The sequence below is a fragment of the Sebastes umbrosus genome, chromosome 22 (assembly GCF_015220745.1).
Source record: "Sebastes umbrosus isolate fSebUmb1 chromosome 22, fSebUmb1.pri, whole genome shotgun sequence".
NCBI lineage: Eukaryota > Metazoa > Chordata > Actinopteri > Perciformes > Sebastidae > Sebastes > Sebastes umbrosus.
Window position 1 is genome coordinate 16,785,271 of NC_051290.1, and position 20,079 is coordinate 16,805,349.

General features: G+C 40.0%; 2 protein-coding genes and 1 long non-coding RNA gene across 3 annotated transcripts in view; 2 read left to right on the plus strand and 1 right to left on the minus strand.

Annotated features, from left to right (window-relative positions):
* Positions 1 to 20,079, minus strand: part of LOC119481616 — a 319,631-nt gene that overhangs the window by 150,179 nt on the left and 149,373 nt on the right. The gene's annotated exons all lie outside the window — the stretch shown is intronic.
* LOC119481610 (doublesex- and mab-3-related transcription factor A1-like) lies at positions 1,673 to 4,441 on the plus strand. The gene is made up of 2 exons (XM_037758713.1): positions 1,673 to 2,231; positions 3,495 to 4,441. Exons 1-2 carry the CDS (start codon positions 1,814 to 1,816, stop codon positions 4,247 to 4,249), a joined length of 1,173 nt encoding a protein of 390 aa, XP_037614641.1. The 5' UTR covers positions 1,673 to 1,813; the 3' UTR covers positions 4,250 to 4,441.
* Positions 6,357 to 20,079, plus strand: part of LOC119481609 (glucosidase 2 subunit beta-like) — a 144,600-nt gene continuing 130,877 nt past the window's right edge. Inside the window, exons 1-6 of the mRNA XM_037758712.1 lie at positions 6,357 to 6,560; positions 6,971 to 7,087; positions 10,328 to 10,423; positions 12,641 to 12,698; positions 13,678 to 13,795; positions 18,853 to 18,982. Coding sequence (XP_037614640.1) covers positions 6,479 to 6,560; positions 6,971 to 7,087; positions 10,328 to 10,423; positions 12,641 to 12,698; positions 13,678 to 13,795; positions 18,853 to 18,982 — 601 coding nt within the window. The 5' untranslated portion in view covers positions 6,357 to 6,478. The remainder of the gene's footprint in view (positions 6,561 to 6,970; positions 7,088 to 10,327; positions 10,424 to 12,640; positions 12,699 to 13,677; positions 13,796 to 18,852; positions 18,983 to 20,079) is intronic.

Sequence of the window (20,079 nt, forward strand, 5' to 3'; positions counted from 1 at the left end):
GGTAAAAACAGTACCATCTGTCAATCAGAAATTCTAGTCTCAAAAACAGTAATCTTCTTTTATCGAGCTGAAACACAGAGTCTGCCTGTGTGGTAAGTAGTGATATTAATGACTAATAATAGCTATGTCTGCATCAAATCACTGTGTATTATACCGTAAGCAATTTTCCCCGGCCTCTTGCTGTAGCAGACCTTCCTCAGAGATGCCCTTCAGGGAATCATTATCTCACTAAAACGCCACAAGGGGATTGAGTGCTTCCATCCGTTGCCTCTTTAACCCGCATCCATTATTCAGAGGGAGTCTAGTGGAGTCAGGACTACGGGGAGACCGAGAGAAGCCACTGATGTCTCACTCTTACATCTACAGATGATTAGGAGATTTCTTAATAGCTGAGGATACCATCATTATTAACATTTATCTCAAACTGCACACATTCGCAGTGAATAAAAATACAAGTTGAGTGCAAATGCATGACTAACAGTGTTTTCAGTTGTGTATCTCCCTTGGTGACTGCCACTGTGTTTGTCACAAGTTGTTTTCCGTGTAATAATAAGGGTAAGGCAATCTGTTGCGTGTAACTGGATCCTGTTCAAATGGAGAGAAATGAAATGAATGAAACATGTGACAAGGTGTGATTAGTGATCAGCCAGTCTTTGCTGGGTGTTTGTTGACAGATGGGTCTTTTGTCAAGGTAATTTGTTGAACAGAATAACCAGGTAGATAATTACCTGTTGCTTTTGTGGCTATTAGGGCCATTGTGGTGTTAAAAAAAACATCCTCATAGTGAATATTCATTGCTCAGCAGGGAAACCAAAGAGGGTCATTGTATCCAGCTGACCTGAGGCAACATGTTTTTCTTCCTCTTTTGGATAGAAAATTTGTTGTAAATTCAACAACGTTTTGACTGGTGATGCATATTAAACATAGTAACTCTTAAAGGTCCCATATTATGCTCATTTTCAGGTTCATACTTGTATTTTGTGTTTCTACTAGAACATATTTGCATGCTTTAATATTAAAAATAAACACATTATTTTCCTCATACTGTCAGCCTGAATATACCTGTATTTACCCTCTGTCTGAAACGCTCCATTTTAGCGCATTTCGACGGAATTGCAACAGAATCGCGTTACTAGGCAACAGCTTGGGTCCATGTGTACTTCCTGTCAGCTGATGTCATTCACATACACTGCAACCAGGAATAAACTGGGACACATTTAGTATGTTTATGTTTAAAATTGTATCAAGGGTCTAAATATTGTATATTTGTGACATCACGAATGGGCAGAAATCCTGACAGCTTGTTTCAAATGCAGAGTTTCTTAATACGGGCTGTGTGTGTTTCCCTGTGGATTGAGCGTTTCGATACTTTCACAGTTTTTATATTGGACTTAAGCCTACTTTATAATAAAAAAAACATGAAAATCTCACTTTTTTATAATATGGGATCTTTAAATTTAAAATTCATTGCAGATCACAATTTCTAAAAGTCTGGTCCTATAGGCCTCACTCTTTTTTTTTTAAACTACAGCTGCACATAGGCTCAGTTGCATCAGATTAGACCACTATTCATCCAGGATGCAAATAAACATGATAGGCTATTAAGAGGGCTGGAGCGGAAAGGGGTGTGACTCGGGTGTTGTATTTCATGTCAAACCACCTTGAGAGGAGACACTTAAAGGCGCTGGTTCAGGGTGCCAGCCATTCACTCAGAGAGAGAGAGAGAGAGAGAGAGAGAGAGAAGGCCACACCAGACTTTGACTTGTGTAGGACTTTTTAAGACTTTGTGTGTTTGCAAACCCACCTCAGGTAAATGGACAGCAGGATCAGACCGCTCGGCCCAAACCCTCTCGGTGGCTACCCTTCTCCTCTCTTCCTCCGGGCTTGCAACCCGGCTCTGGAGAGAGGATACCCGCGCACCCCGAAGTGCGCCCGCTGCAGAAACCACGGCGTGGTGTCCGCGCTGAAGGGCCACAAGCGCTTCTGTCGCTGGAGAGACTGCGTGTGCGCAAAGTGCACCCTGATAGCGGAGCGGCAGCGCGTGATGGCCGCGCAGGTGGCGCTGAGGAGGCAGCAGGCGCAGGAGGAGAGCGAGGCCCGCGAGCTGAGGATCATGTACCCGGGCTCCTCGGGGATCCCAGAGGGGTCACCAGCAGGACCAGTAGCTCCCGGCAACACTCCAGCAGCAGCTCCCGGGTTTGATATTTTTGGAGCAGAGAACCAAAAGAATGGTAAGTTAGAAATAAAAAAAAAGTTTTTACTTTGGAGATCATTTTTACCCTTTTCTTAGAAAATTCCATAGTTAAATTGCTTATTAATGTATTAAGGCAAGGCAGCTTTATTTGTAGAGTGTAAAGTGCTTTACATAAACATTCAAGAACAAGTGCAAAAGAACATTAAGACATAATTAAAACAGCTATAAAAACATAAAACATTAAAGATTAGAAAATAAAAACAAGCTAAAAAAGCTAGGATAGAAGCTAAAATAAAATATAACACACAAGAGTAAAAGCTCTAGTGCAGTATATAAGATCATTATCTGGTTTAATAAAAGGCAGCAGCAAACAGGAAAGTTTGAAGCTTTGATTTAAAAGAACTCAGAGTTGGAGCTGGTCCTGCAGGTTTCTGGGAGCTTGTTCCAAATATTTGGTGCATAAAAACTGAACGCTGCTTCTGCATGTTTAGTTCTGACTCTGGGGACACTAAGCAGACCTGATCCAGATGACCTGAGAGGTCTGGATGGTTCATAACATATAGCAGAAGATCAGAAATGAGTCTGAGTCTGAGTATTAATATCAATTATTTGAATTCACAGTTAGATGTTAATATATCAGGTTTATTTGCAGTTTGTGATATAATAGCACCCCCTCCATGATGAGCTAGTCAAGATGAGGAGCACCTTCAGCCACAGACTCATCCCCCCCTCGGCACAACACAAAGCGCCTGGGTCAGTCCTTCATGCTGGTAGACATCTGGCTCCACAACCAAGGCTGACCCCCATATGATGACTAGGAGGACTTTAAGAACTTTAAACACGCACTATCTGCCTTTAAACATGCACTATCTGCAACCATCTTGGACTCTAACCACTGGCGCACTTTACACTTACTTTACACTATAGATTAAATATACCACTTTATAGACTGCGCATATGCACATATTACATTTATTTATTGCACATACTACATTTAATTATTGACGGACTGCACACACTATGTTCACCCATTCACTCTGTATCTTTTACATTTCTATTATTGTTTTTTTTTTTTATAATTGTTGTATACCTGTACCTCTCCTGTGTTTCACTCTGTTTGCTGATGTTGCTGCTTTGACACCTGAATTTCCACGGTGATTAATAAAGGTTCATCTTATCTTATCTTAATAGCATAGGTCTATGCAATTTACTTTTACAGACAGCATCGTTCCAAGCATTTTACGCACGAACCGCGCATGTGATTCTAAACCACCTGTTTTCCTTTTGTCCACATTTTCAGATGACAAACTGAGCAAGTACCACTTTTATAACGGATTCATGGGTCGACCCCTGACCTTTGCTCCCCACACCGCACGGCTGACCTCTCCAATTGACAAGAAAGATCTGTCTCCAAACAACAAGGACAACAGCGCTTCATTCAACGACGACAGCGCAAGTCCATCATCCCCAGTGTTTGACCAGCGCTCAGACCACTTAGAGAGTCCGCAGAGGTCGCTCTCCTCCTCGGATCCGGAGTCGGGCAGTGAGTCGGAGAAGCCCAAGGACTACCGGAGCCTGGAGCGGGACCCCACTGACATCATGGCCAAGATCTTCCCCCATCAGAAGCGGGACACCCTGGAGTCCATGGTGAGAACGTGCAAAGGCGACATTGTCAGATCCATTGAGCTGGTGTTGAGCTCCAAAGACTCTGATAGCTTGTCCCTGCGCCCAAACGCACTCAGGCCTCCTGTCGGATTGCCCGGAGCGTTTGGTGCTCAGGGGAACAAATCCGCCTTCTCCCCGCTCCATATGCCACCGACCGACAGTCTGTATGGTGTCAGCCCCTTACGGCTGGCCTATTCCTCTGCAAACGGCGGTATGGCAGGTTTTATGTCACCATACATGACATCCGGACTGATGCCAATGTTCCCACTGCGTCCACCCATGGACTCATATTCCTTCCCGGGCATGATCCGAGACCTTTCTTACCTTCAGAGCAAGGAGTCACTATGCAGCAGTGCAGGTCTTTACACAAGACTCAACAGTGAAAAATGACAATTTTTAATAATGTTATCCTTTTAGGTAGTCTTATTGTAAATTTGCTTTCAGTATACCTTTAAAATCGCCTTTCAAGTGCCTCAACCCCAAAGAGCTGATTGAAATCACTGCATTGGACAATTTCCATTTGTTTTTTATACTGTAAATGTTGTAAAGATTGTTTTTTATTAATAAAACTATCAAAAGGTGCTCTTGTTTTGTCTTTTTTTGTAATCTTTGTATCTATCTATCTATCTATTTATCTACTTTTTGACATTTCACAATAGGAAAAGAACATAATGGTGAATAATGAAATTAATAAAATTAGCTTTTTAATCCAGCTGTTTATAATATTTGGCAAATTGCACAAAATGAAATAGACCAATAGAAAACCGGATATTGGATATTAACCTCTATAGTTCTCTAACTTAAAAATAGAAAAGCAACAAAACTAAACAATATTTGATGAATAGTGATCTGCACCCTTTAATTAATACATGTATTTATCCTACGTTTTCATCCTCCTATGTAGTTTGCTTTTATTGAATTTAAGCTTCTTGCGCAATCCCTTAACCGAATGTTTCTTTAAATGAATTTTTTTTAAGTCATCAATGAATCCCATGGCATTTTGTCTCCTCTTTTTGTTATTTTAACTTTTATATTTATATGTTATTGTCATTGGTTGTATTTGACTTGTCAATAAAGTTTGGGGAAAAAAAGGATTTTGTGGTTTCACAGCTTGGGCTCTGCAAAAAACTTTTATTTTCACTCATCAGCTGGGAAAATATATGTTGTATAGTTAGGCTACTGTTCTGTTTGACCTGATGTCCCAATCACATTTAGACTAATTCACCCTCATTGTTAAAGGTCCCATATTGTAAAAAGTTTGATTTTCTGATCTTTTACATTATAAAGCAGGTTTAAGTGCTTTATAAATACTGTTAAACTATCAAAAGGCTCAATATACGGAGAAATACACACAACCCGTATTCAGAAATTGTGCGTTTGAAACAAGCCTTTAAGATTTCTGTCCATTTGTGATGTCACAAATATACAATATTTAGACCATTACACAGTTTTAAACGTAAACATTCTAAATGTGTCCCAGTTTATTTCCTGTTGCAGTGTATGTGAATAACGTCAGCTGACAGGAAGTAAACATGGACCCAAACTGTTGCCTAGCAACGCAATTCCATTGCAATTCCATTGCAATTCCATTGAAATGCACTAAAACGGAACGTTTCAGACAGAGGGTAATTACAGGTATATTCAGGCAGACAGTACGAGAAAAATAATGTCTTTTTTTTAACATTACAGGATGTAAACATGTTCTATTAGAAACACAAAATACAAGTATGAACCTGAAAATGAGCACAATATGGGACCTTTAAAGCAATTAAATAATGTTTTTGGAAATTAAAAAAAAATGAAATTAATGAAGGCTGAATTCCATTTAGATGCTTTAAATTTACATTCCTCCTATTGTGCATGTTGGATAAGATAAGATAAGATATTCCTTTATTAGTCCCACAGTGGGGAAATTTGCAGTATACTGCAGCAAAGGGGATAGTGCAAAAAACAAGATGCATCAGCTAACACAGTAAAAAAAAAAAGAGCTAAACAAAGTGAAATAAAATATGAACCATTTAAATAGAAGGAAGTATAAAAATAGGAGCAGTATATACAGTATTGACAACAAACAGACTATTAACAAAATTGCACAGGTGGAAAATGATATCGCACAGTGAGAATGAATGAATGAATGAATGAATGATGAAATTCCACCTGAAAATTTCAGGTTATTGTCTGTTTTTTGGTGTGTAAAAACTGTGACCTGTGGGATCCACCACTGTGACCTGTGGATCATAATATTCATCACGTGTTACCCGACTTGCACTTCATACAAACTAGTGTTGTTCTCCTTGTTCATTCCAAATTACAAAGAAATATAACTAGTCAAAAAAGCTCTCAAAAATGCTCATCTTTCCACTTTGAAAAAAGTCTAAAAGAAGAATGTGAACAAGTGCATGTCTGAGGCAGAAAGCCATTCTCACTCCTGATTGGTCAACGGAATCGCACATGGCTCGACTACAAACCAATAGAAAGAGCTCTGGAGCGTCACATGACCGCATGTTTCAGGAAGCCAGGACATGGCCAGTTTAAAATGTTTGGTGTGTCTCTATCATGCGTGTTGAAACGCTGCTGAGGGGGGTCTTGTGAGGCAGTTTTACAACTGTACCGTCTGACATGCGTCTCCACGTTATTATCGCTGCTGTCTTTTGGTGTGGTTTTGCACACTCGCGGAAAATAAGAGGAATATCTTCATCCTGTAAGTTCACTTGTCCCCTTCTCTGCTAGCTTAAAGATAATCATCTTAATGGTGATGAACGCTGCAGGTGTGACGTGCTGTGACGTCGACAGCTCATTAGCTGCAACACAGGTGACGTGTTGCAAGTTCCTGTGAAGTTGCCATCGTTGCAGATATTTTGCAACAACTGTACACAGGATTTAAAGTTGTTCAGGGTGGTAGCAATAATGCCAGTTTTATTTAATAGTTCCAGTAACATTTCTTTACAGGCTCTGGACTGTAAACACCGAGCTCTTATTTTGAAATACATGTTACAGATGTAAACAGTGTTGTTCAAAGTCTACTCCTCTGTTGGGTTACATTTCTAGCTGCAGTTCAAGGTCACCAACATGCATCATGAAGTCTGTAATGTTTTTTTAATTCTGTGACAGACAAGCGGTTCTACAAGGAGAGGAAGTCCTTTTTGTGCATTGATGGATCCAAGATGATCCCTTTTGAGCAGGTGAATGATGACTACTGCGACTGTGAAGATGGCTCTGATGAACCAGGTAAAAGAGTGAAGCTAGTGTGTGTCTGTTTACCAATGTGAGCAAACTGTGATCCACCACTGTGACCTGCGTGTGCACTGTTAATCATTACTGCACACTGAATGTCTGTTTGTGTGGAAAATAACATTTGACTTGACCTTGCAGATGTCTTCTGTCCCCCGCCCCCCAAATGGAACTTAAAGGGACTGTTTGTAAGAATCAGAAATTGGTTGTAACAGTGACACCTGTGGCCATTAAGAAAGTCAGTGTCCTGTTGCTCTCCCTCGCCCGTGTGCACGCGCTACCTGAATGTGAGCGAGCAGTGGTCATACCAGTGAGGTGACACACGTCAGTTGAAACCACAATATCACTCTACATTTCACCTGCTTTGCAGTAATGTTAGCTGACCAGACGAAGGTCTCTCCATGAATCAGTGCTGATCCTAGTATTGGCTTCTCCTGCCTCAGCCTCCCGACCGAGGCCGGAGGGCAAGCTGAACGAGCGTGCTGTGTGAGTGAAGGCAAGCAGGCAGGAAAAGGAGCAGAGAACCGCAGAGACTCCGGCTCTGGAGACCAAAGCTACGGTCTCCTTCCGCGTCCTCCGACCGCTTCCAACACTGTTTTGCAAGACGGGCTTCACTAGATATAACTTTGCGGTTTTGGTGCTTCCGTGTAGTTTGCGTTGGAGTCTTGTCTGAACAGCGTAGCCACACACGAGCGTGCATGGGACACCGACCCGGGTGATTTATACGTGTAAGAAGTTACAAACGGTCCCTTTAATTTATCTATGTATAATGCACATGTACATCACAGCAGGCATCCAAGTTGGCTTTTTAGTGCTGTTTTCTTTGTGATACAGTTCACCAAGAGTTCCACATCTGACTTTTTGGTTTTCATGAATCTGCCCTCATGAGACTAGTCCATGAATGAATGTATTAAATACATTTTATTTAGGTATCATGCTGTCTCGTTCCCTTCTCCCTTATGGTTATAAAACATCATTATTGTCATCATATTCATCATCAACTCATCACTGATTCAAGGTTCACCATGTAAAGCTGTTGTTCCTTGGGAAACCAGAAGCCTTCCGAGGAGGATTTGTGGCTGCTGTCAAAGAATACCAAAAATATAAAACATTAAAGGGGAATTACGCCCATTTTAAAAGTTCATACATGTTATTCCTATGGTCAAAGAGAGTCCAAAAAACATGAACAACTCACTCCCAAATCCCAAAACTAGAGTGCTAAAAGTCAAACTTGTGATGTCATAGGGTATAAAGTGAGAAAATGCATAGACAATGAATTGGGAAAGATGTTCTAGAAGACACTGTGAGCAACCAGGGGAATGATCTGAGTATATGGGAACATTTTCTGTTTCACAACTGACAACACTACAATAGAATAAAGCTCATTTTGGGCATAAAGAAGAAAACAAAGATCCTGTGGGTCTCCCATTCATTGTCTATGAAGCAGCTCCAGACTTTATACCCTATGACATCATAAGTTTGAGACATATTTCTCTGGTTTCTGGCTTCGAGAGAAAGTAGCTCATGTTCACAAATATTGATTGAACTTTACTAGGCCATGGAAATAACATTATTATTATTATTATTATTATTATTATCATATATATTATACCCTCGGATAGGTGGTGTTCCCCTTTAAGTGGTCTGCTGAAGGGGTCATTAATTTACTGAACTTAATCACAATTCTGGCTCAATGAAACAAGTTCATTGTCTGTGGTGTATATGTGTGCAAGACGTTGGGTGGATAGATATATTTGTAGGCCACAAAACCATCTATTTGGCAGCTAAAGTACATAAACTTCCTTTTTCTGCTGTTATGCTGTCCCATACTGCTGGGGTAAATCCCACCCCTAATATTGTCTGCAACATAAATATAAGCACCCTACTGAACTTCTTTACTCATTACAGACAAAAGGGGGCAGAAAAGCAAGACTTGTATGAATCAACATTGAGCTTGTTGGTAATATTATCTACCCACTCCAAGATTTTGGAGTGATTAACTCCATATATTGGTAGCAGATACAGCCAGTCCAGTGCATTTTAAACAGGAAGCTATAGAAGCAAAAAATTCTCAGACCTCAAGTTATGTATCCAATTACCATGTAGTATATATTCATACCATATTTGAGTATGTGGTACATTAAAGAGGAGCTATTATGCTTTCAGACAGAGGGGGAAAAGAGGTGCTGCAGCACAGCTGGTATGAGAAAAATAAAGCATTTTTTTAACATTAAAGCATGTTAACATACAAAATACAAGTATGGACCTGAAAATGAGCATAATAGCTCCTCTTTAACACTAAAAGAAAATACATTATAGTACACCCAAACATTGCAAAACAGTGGCCCTTTTAAAGCATACTTCATTACATATTAATACAAGATTAAAATGTGTACATAGTTTGCAGTTAAGGCAAAGGGTAACTACCACAGCAAGATCTTCTTTTTGTCTTTGAAGAGATGGTGCAAACAGCTTTTAACTGCACACTAGTGCCACTATCGAACATGGGTTTGAGACACAAGGAACGGTGTGTAACAATTTGGGGGCTATATATTGGCAGAAATGGAATATAATATGAATAATCATGTTTTCTTTAGTGTATAATCACCTGAAAATAAGAATTTTTGTTTTCATCACCTTAAAATGAGCCGTTTATATCTACATACAGAGCGGGTCCTCTTCACGGAGCTGGCCGCTATGTTTCTACAGTAGCCCAGAATGGACAAACCAAACGCTGGTTCTAGAAAAGGCCATTCGCGTTTTTGAGTCGGCCACTGTAGTTCTCCTACACGCTTGGCTCGCGGGAGAAGTTTCAGTTTCACGATATATACTAATGAGCCTGTATTTGACATAGCAAGGGGAGCCAAATCTGAATGACTTGTTGAATCACATGTTTTCTGATCCAGGCAGCCCACAAAAAACTGACTGGGTTATCTCCTTTCACAGTTTGTGGGTTGGTAGGCACTCCAGATATCAAAATGTATGTGAGCAAGCACTGAAAAAGTGAGTTTTTCATGATTTGTCCTCTTTAAACGGGTGGAAACGCTGCTAAAAATAACAATCATACAAAAACAAAACGCCAGCATCTCCTGTACAAGTGCCTGTTGAAAAAGGAACATACTATATGTTACTCTTATCAGCCCCGTGCATGTATTATAAATAGTTTTGATTAGATTCATTTGTTTCTGGAAGTTAGTTTACCATGCAGCGCTGACCTCTGCTCCTGCCCCCATGTAGGCACCTCAGCCTGTCCTCGTGGCCGATTCTACTGCACCAATCTGGGTTTCCGCCCACACTACATCCCATCATCGCGAGTCAATGACGGCATCTGCGGTAAGGCTTTTTTTTATATTGCATTATATCGGATGAAATAATACTCTCCTGAGAGGTGACTTTAATAAACTTTACAGAAGCTGAAGTGAGGCGATGGATTGACAATGTTTTCTGCTTCAGCGTTTTTCAAGGACAACGAGGGCAGTGTGCAATTGCTGTAGGGATGGACAGATTTATTCTTGCAGGAAATGAATCGTTGCATTTGTTCAAAATAGCTGGTTCGATGCCAGATTTGCTCTGATATCTTGTTTATTTATGAGGCAGCTGTGAGGATTTAATCAAACTAAGTTCACATCTCTTTTTATTGTGTAAGAAGTTGCTCTGTTTGCTTTTACACCTTTTGTGTGTTCCGCAAACACGGACAGGAATTCATATTTTACACGATGTCAAAAAGCTGACATGTTGGTGTACAAACTGTCACTCCTTCTGTAGTACAAACAAACAGATGAAGTAGACACAGCAAACAAAACATGGCTCTCTAACACACACACACACGCACCCAGTGTGCACACGCTCGCTCTGCTTGCAGCTTTCCTTGAAAAACATCCTGTCCTTTTCCTCAAGGCTTTTCTCCATTCTTTCTTGTAAAATCTGCCACACTGTGCCTAATCAGATAGTTTTTCAGCTCCCCCTTTCTCATCCACTTTTGTTCTCCAGTAGCTCTCCACTTTGGAGGAAATCAATACATTTCGGTGTCGACATGTCCTCTCTGTCACCGGCGCTTTCAGCAGCGTTAGACAGCATGCAACCATCGCGGGTAAAAATTGAAGGAATGAAAGAGCAATAGTGGAATATTTCTTCCTTTCCTTCCTCCTTTATTCTTCTCCCACCTGTCTTCTTATACCTTCCGTGCTTTCAGTGGAGCCACTTTATAGCTAACGCGTCATCGCTTCTCCTCTTCGGCTAGGTTGTTGAAAGATTTTCATTGGCTTCCCTCTCTGGGCTGTAAAGCTCTCGTTCCACCGGTCACCAATGGGGTTCAGGATAATTGAGAAATATCACACTCTGCCCACTCTCTGGGGTGAAACATCCAAGTAAAAGCACTTACAAAACACCATGCAGCTGATCTTTATAAGTGCTTGATCTCAAGAGACGCTCTCTGAACTAGAGAGAGAGAGATATATCGTGCAGACACAAAGATCTAATTTTCATTGAGGATGAAAAGTGACTAAAACCTTAAAGAGAAGAGTTTTGCAATTCATCATGACTGACCGTTAGATATAAGGTTACAGCAATCAGCTGCTTAGCTTAGCTTAGCACAAATACTGGAAACGGGCATTCAGCAAACTTAACCTGTTAATTAGTGAGCTTTAGAGGTGCTGTTTGGCTAGCTGTTTCCCCCTGTTTCCAGTCTTTATGTGGCAGTCAATAGCGGCTTTATGATTATCGTACACACTTGAGAACAAATAACTAGGGCTGTCCTCGACCAAAGAAATTCTTAGTCGACTAACACTCATTCAATTTTGTCATCTAATAGATTAGTTGATTTAATCGTCAGATCTGCGAAACTGAGTTTTCTCCACAAAGAATCGCACAAAAGCACCACTTCAAATCTTGTTTACCAGAGATGTGCTCATAATATTCTTAGAAATAATTAATCCAGCATGAAAAAAGCAATAGAAAACAACTAATTTACTAAAGAAATCTTAGTCGACTAAGACCAAAACAACCGATTAGTCGACCAATCAGCTAAGACGGGGCAGCCCTACAAAGAACAGCAGCAAATCCTCACATTAGAGCAACTGAATGAATATTTTTCATTTTCTCCTGAAAAAATAATGAAGTGATGAATCAATTATCAAAAATGGTTGCTATTAAATTTCCTGGCGATTTGACATATCAATTAATTGACTTGATTGCTTCAGCTCTACTCTTATCACACCATATCTTATTTTTGAATAAATATTTTTATGTCACAAAATATTCGTGAATATCATGTGCTGCATGTTGGAAAACAAATGGTTGTAGTGGTCAAATTTTCACTCTTTATGGGCAAAAGGAAGTGCTCCAAAAGTACCCAAATACATTTTTCATTGTGGCTAATTATCAGTTTTTGTTGAGTTTTGTTGTTAACTTTAATCTGTGTTTATTTCTATTGCCAAATGATGTATTGATCATTTATTTAGAGTAAAGACATATTGCTCACTTCTCCCTGCTGATATGTTTTCTGTTCTCTTGTATGTGCACTGGATTGGTTTCTCCCGTGTGTCGTGCCAGATTGCTGCGATGCTTCAGATGAATACAACAGCCACGCTCACTGCCAGAACACTTGCTGGTCAGTTGAATGAAAACTGAGATTCAATATTTATAAAATAATAGCACATGCAGATTTTGACACAAAAATACGGCATTGGAGGCCCACGCATTGCTAAAGAAATAAATAGTCAACCAGTACATTCGATTTGGGGAAAGAACATTTTGGGCAATTTGATAAAAACGCACATCTTCTTAAATGCAATTTATCTTTAACATAAACCGTAGCATCAGTGTGATAGACCTGCTGCCCAAGTGTGATAGTGACTCATTGACTGTGCCACCAGGGGGCAGGGTGTCACTATGATTTAAAAACTTGATGTAGTTCAGACCTGCCCTTGTACTGTATATGCATCACAATATTATTTTGACGAGTTGATCCATGATAAAGACAGATCTGACTCCCCATCTCATTACATTTTTTTCTATTTGCACTGTAAATTGTACTCTAAAATAACCCCCATCCAGAGGTGGTTTTCATGCAGATAATTTAGTTTTCTATAAGATGTGAATCACTCACTGCATAGATGGAAGGTCTGTGAATGAATATAGTTATAAGAACGCAGGGCCCTGCCAGGTCATATTTATCATCTTGCCTGAGCTGCACTGTGAAGATTGACCATACTATGATGCTGAAATGCAGCCCGCTGTGTAAATGTAACTTCTAATACGGTAACCCACTTTTTTTTGTTGACACTCCTCTGTTATTCCATTCACTGCCATTCGCCTCAAAACCCCATAGCAGAGTATATCTCATTATGTTTTCACATGGTCCGCACTCATATTGTGTTTGCCAGACTTCAAAAACAATTTAGTTCAGCCACAGAGCATCAGCCGCCCATCTTATTTACTCTTCTGTTTTCCCCATTTGTGATTCCCGCTGCATTGTGGGCCCTTAAGAATTGGATTGCGCCATCTCAATGACCGTAGCAGGGGTGGCCGATGTTTTCTCAGTAATGATGCGACTGTGCATCCTCTCTCTGCCTCTCGCTCTCCACCAGGAATCTGGGACAGAGAGAGAGAGCATACGTGGAGGGCCAGATGAGGACCTTGGACGAGGGTTTGCAGCTCAAGCAGCAACTGATTGAGGAGGGAGTGCTGCTCTGGAGAGAGAAACAGGTACACTGTATTCTGCTGAAGTAACTACTACCACATGACATGTTGTAGGAACGGAGGACAGTCATCAGGGTCTTCCCTAAAAAGCTTTATCCTGTTCCTGTTGTGAGAAAACCAGTGACTTTCACTTGTTTGTTTCTCAAGGCTTTTCACTTGACCTGAGCAGAATACACGCCAGGTTCATTAAGTGGTCTATATATAGTCTATGGCGGCCTATATATTTTAACTTAATCCCTAGATCAGTAGAAAACAGTTGACCTTACACTGTTGAGTTTTAATACATGAAGTACCAAAAATACTACAGCAAAAAATACTGTGTATATTCAGTAATTCTAAAAAAAATACCCTAAATGTATGACGAATTCTACGTATCATAGTTTTTATTTTTTTTTATTTTGCTTTTTATTGTTTCCTTAAGAAAAAATTCTACAACAACCTAAACCATAACCAATAAAGTAATGTGTAACAGATATTAATTGTAAATTAAAAAACAAAGTATTTAAAAACAAGGATGGAGAAAAAATGCTAATAATAATAATTAAAATACATAAATAATAAATAAATACATAAATTAAATAAATAAATGCATTAAAATAAATAAATAAAAACAGAATATAAAAAATAAGAATTACATTAAATAATAAATTAAAAATTAAACATTGTAAATACAAATATATATTTCATAGTTTCTGTTCCACAAAAGTGAAATGATATGGAGCTGATTTGGAACCAGTCTAATTATTCATAATATCTTTACTGTATCAGGGATGTATTACAGAACTAATGAGCTCTTTCAAACTTTCTCTGCACTTTGACTGTATTTCAGAACTTTTCTTTGGTATTGTTCGTGTCAAACCTTTTTATTTTGGTTTGTTTATCCTCAAGTTTAGTTTGGTATGGTTTATGGTACAACAATTCTATACCTGTAATATATTTCCTTAGACACAAGGATGCAAAGTGTGTCCTGCAGCCTGCATAACAATCCCTGTCCTGCTGTCAGAGCCCGGTACAGTCAACATGGAGGACTGTGTTGCATGTGTTTTTTCTTCCTCTTTTTGTCTTTAGTTATTGTCTGCTTCCAAATGATGACAGAAAAATGCCCCTAAAATGATCGTAAAAATGTACCAGTGTGTTCTAATTTGTAACCACTGTGTATAGATATTGTTTGTTATTCTCAATAGATTTAATTAAGTTGTTTTTTTTATCTTGGCTACTCGTGCTGCCACTCAGTAACTGCAGTGTCATTACCTGGCACGCTAGCTAACACACTTGATCAATGGGGACGTTGAGGTTAATTTGCTTTTTTTTATGTGTTGTGCTCCGAGAATTCCTGCTTTTAAATGAGCAGCTGGTGCCCTATGATGTTGTTTTGACCATACATGTTCATGACATCTGCTGCTACAGGCGTCTGCTGTGCACTTTCCAACACCAACCCTGCTGTGCAGTTTTTGCCACGTCAACGTGAGATGTTCACTAGCTATACGAACAGTGTTTTTACAGTTTTTAGTTGATGAATTTATGCCATTGTTTAGTGAGTTTCCTCCCATTTTAGTATAACAAACATAAGTATAATTGTATTACATTATAAATTTATCTTGGTTGCTCTCCAAACAATTCTAGTTTCTAGTAATTTCTAACCCATAAACACCCTGCCAGAAACTTAGCATTTTATTATATCTTTTAAGGATGTCAGCTGTAACTATGCTTCATTTGCAAGCTCTTACTAACAGCAAGGAGTAAATGGTCAGCGGTAAATCAGGACAAGTAAACAAGCACCTGAATGATCTTGCCCATTTTTTAATCAACATGCTCCATTTACAGAGCTTCAAGGAACTACTTCACTGTTTCCTCTGCTCTCCATTGCACGTTCAAGGCCAAATTAGAAACTGGAGCCCTGGAGTTTGGTGCAAATTAAATAGGTAAATCTGGCACCTGAGGATCTCTTTAGATGTTTGTTGGTTATGTTTATTGGTTCAGTTAATTACTTAATGCATTATCTTAATTTAGGAAATACAAATTGCCCTTCCCACACTGTTTGATGGTCAAGTCTAGCTCGCCTACTGCACATATAAAAATAATCTTCCTTTCTAAGTGCGTCAGTAATAGAAAACTAAAAAGTATAAGACCAGACTGCTGATCAGCATGCAGTTAGGGGCATTTTAAAACAAGTTTGAAGGACTAATTGGCAGCTGAAAAAAATGTATCTGCAAGCATATTCACTTTTCTCTCACTCTGTCTCATGGCTGCTCTCAATCCTTGTGCATTGATTATGTGAGAACTTACTTTACTTCAAGGTATTTCGAAGCACTTTACAGCACCGTTTGTGTAAAAAAAATGCATTTTGAGAATGTCAGGCTTGTTTAAAACATATTGCTCGTTGACTGCAGAGATTCTGACTGAAGGCCACTTGTTATCACACACACACGCTCACACGTGTCTGATTTGCCAGCTGATGGTCTCTGAGTGTGTACCCCCGCGCTCTTCCTCTCTGTTCCGTTCTGTTTTTTTTTTGTTCCGTGTTCTTTTCCGTGGCGGCTGATTGGCAGATCGAGGCTGAAGTGTCACCCAGCCCTCCCGGCCCAGCCGCACATTGTGATCCTCTCCGCTCAGCGTGTCTTTGTTGATATGGCAGGGTTACCTCAGGGGCCTCGTCTCGGAAGCCTCACACATGAATGATTCAAAAGTGAGCTCTTCCCCGCGGTTCAAGGGGTTAAAGCCGAATCTGCTGTTGAAGAAACGGGATGCTAGAAAACTTTTTTTTAATCAAATTAGAAGCCTTTTATACAACGAAAGCTGAATGTAGCATGTCAGCAGTGCGTGGAATGCTGCTGTTAAATGAATACAAATAGGTATTCAATAAAATCCTCTTTCAGGGAGTTTGTGATTATCTCTCTGTTGATTGGCCCACTCCTAAGTGTACATTTTAAAGCAGGGAATGATGTGCAGCTTTTGCTAGTCCTCAATCCTTTTTAAAATGTTCTCTCCTAAATATAGCTTTGTCAGGATTTGAGAGGAACGTACGGTGCTTTTTCTGTCCAAACTGTATTACCGCTTTCCAAGAGTTAACACAGCAGGGAAAAGTCTCAAACACTGTGTACTGAATCAGCACAAAAAACAGTATTATTTCCACTCATCCCAATTTGAATAGAGCTTATTTTTATCAGATTAATATGTGACTAAACAGATTTTTTCAATGCAGTTCATTGAGTTTATGTAAACACAAATACTATGTGCATGAGTTTCTGGCATTTTATAAACTCTTTTAACACTGTGAAGGAACCCTTTACATGTTACGGGTGTTATTCACAAGTAAATATGTTTTTTTGTACGCTCAAAATGGAGCCCATAAATCACTGCAGCAAACTGAAGGTGGCTAAGCAAGCAGCGTGGCCTAGAAAGCTAGTCATCCCTATCCGAACCAAGCCGAATCCATCACTGCATTATGGGAGTCTCTGAGGAGAGATCGGAAGGCGGTATTGACACGCACACACATGCACATGCAAACAAGGAGCTGCTGCTCTTTCATATTAATTGGTCCATTACAGAGAGCGATGATAGGTTATGCTTGGTTGTCATGAGCTGTCATATTTGGTGTGACGGCAACACCTCCTGACGCAAGTGATTTAAATAGTCCATTGTGCAGGCCCGTCTGCTGTCGTACAAGTTTTGGTAAATACATGCGCTGGTTGTGGTCTGGAGGTAGATATACTGATGCTTAAAGAAAGATAAGGTAAGAGGAGGAGATAAGAACAGAGACGGTTCCCAAAAACCTGTTTAATGTCGATTCAGGCAAATACTTTCTATAAATATTTTTGAGGCTGTAAGTCAATTATCCCGTTGTCAACACTTGTATTGTTTCACTATAACTCGATGTTAATGATATATTCCCCCTGAGTAATGTATAATCATGACTCTGCAGAAAAAAACACTGGTTTAGATAAACAAGGTTCTTTTAGATTCTATATAATAGATGGTGAGATATTTTAGTCCGGACCAAAGTGGTGTGTAGTCGCATTGGTTTGTGGACTGCCGTTTTGAAACCTCGAGTTCAGTATTTTGGCCGTCACCATCTTGGTTTTTGGAAACCAGAAGTGACATTAGAGGGTGGAGCTAAATACAACCAAACACTGAATAAGACGTTTTTAGCCAACAAAAATGTTATAATTGACTTTCATGAACTGAAAACACACTGTGAAAGGGTTAAAGCTCTAAGATCAAAACACAGACAACTCCCAGACCGGACAACGCCGTGGTGGCGACCTGTCAATCGCAGCTTAGCCACGCCCTAAAGCATACCCTGCTTTATGGTCTATTTGACTCGAAATGGGACCATAATTTACTAAATGAACATCATGCTGCATTGAAGAAGACTTGAAACTAGCGATTGAGACCATAAACTCATGTTTACAATGTTTACTGAGGGAATAAATCAAGTGAGAAGTAGGCTCATTTTCTCATAGACTTCTATACAATCTGACTTCTTTTTGCAACCAGAGTCGTCGCCCCCTGCTGGCTGTTAGAAAGAATGCAAGTTTAAGGCACTTCAGCCTTGGCTTCACTTTTCAGACCAAACAATTTCAGACTAAAAATGCTCCTAAATGATCTACATTTTCCATTCTAAAATATACTGAATCTACAATGCAAACCTTAATGCTCAATTTCTAAATATTGCTTAGATTTGATGGGCTTGTGTGTTCTATGTATCCAATATCCAACACCAGACTCTTGAACACTCCTGAAATGAGGAATAATCAACATAGAGGATAAGACACACAGCATGCTGATAAATGTCATTGTACAGTACGTATATGTTGTTAAATTATTGTCATTGGTATATGCAGTGGACAGTTTTATCTTAAAGTGTCCCGAATTTAAAGTTAAGTTTTCTGTGTAGATATAAATCAGGAAAAATATAATGACAGAAGTTTGATTGTGCCACTTACTTGCAGACTGTAACCTATAAAAGCACGCTACTTACTATAACTGTAATTAAATGGTATGAAAGTGTCGTGTTATGCTAATCTTAACGTTGTGTTTGTCTCTCTATCGTCTCTCCTCAGGCCCAGCTCAGGGAGCTCCAGCAGGTAGCCGAGGACCTACAGATCAAATTAGAGGAGCACAGGAGGAAGAAGCACGAGGCCGACCGACTCAAAGAGCAAACATTAAAGGCGCTGGAAGCAGGGGACGGCAGTAAGTGTCTCGCCACCTTTAACCTGCCATGATTCGGTTTGAGTCCATTCAAAGCAATTTGCTCAATCCACAGAATTGCTTCGGTTTGTCGAGAGTTGGGGTTGAGTTCATTGTTGCGGCTACCACGGGGCAGCTTCCGTTTTATTTCACCTCGGCCTTACATTGAACAAAAGTAAATTGACCTTAGCTCCTCGGGCCAGATAGTCAGGATGACAAATGGTAGAACATCAGGAACAGCTGGAAGGGTTAAATACAGACGCTTGTGCCATTGAAATAAATGGACTAGGAGAGGAGTGCTGAGCAGCAGCATATTGCAGTCCCACAGCTCTCCTTTTTACGTTCCTCAAACCTTCAGAGAGAAGTTGCTTATGACTCACAGGAAAATGCCCTTATCGCTCCGAGCACTAGCTGGCTCGGCATTTTAGTGACGTTCAGACTTGCGTATGTGAATGTACAGTAAGTTTTTGGGGCTGGATAGGAAATGGGCTCAATCAGTTTTGCACCGAAGTCCATAAGGATTTAGAGTCATTATATGTGTGTGTGTGTGTGTGTGTGTGTGTGTGTGTGTGTGTGTGTTGGGAAGGCAGAGGAGATTAGCGTTTTTTTTACGATGGTAATTTCCTTTGTCTTTTTAACACATATTCTGTTGTTTGAACGTCACTATACCAAACAAAATGCGTCAAACAAGGGTCATTTGTCTACTTCTTAGCCGTCAAGTTTCTCACATTCTTCTCTGATGCCATGCAATGCTGGCAATTGATTGTCCGTCTGGTGTCAAACTGGCCCTCAAGTAAAAGTTTTGATTGCAATAAAGGTCATTTGACTTTGCCGGTACCTCTGAGAATGCATCCATCACGCTTCCCGCTGTGCGAGCTGACCTTTGCCAGACGTCACAGAGCCCCCCACGTTCCTGAACCTGTCATCCTTTGCTTCCATTACTGCTCATCTTCAGGGCGTAACAACCATCAATTTTCATTTCCGTGGTCGCGCTGGCATGTCTTGTCCATGTTGGCTATCCATCTAGGCTTTTATTATGCTTCGTGAGTGTGTGTGTGTGTGTGCGGTGGTTTCTGTGTGTGTGAAGTTGAAGGGAAGTT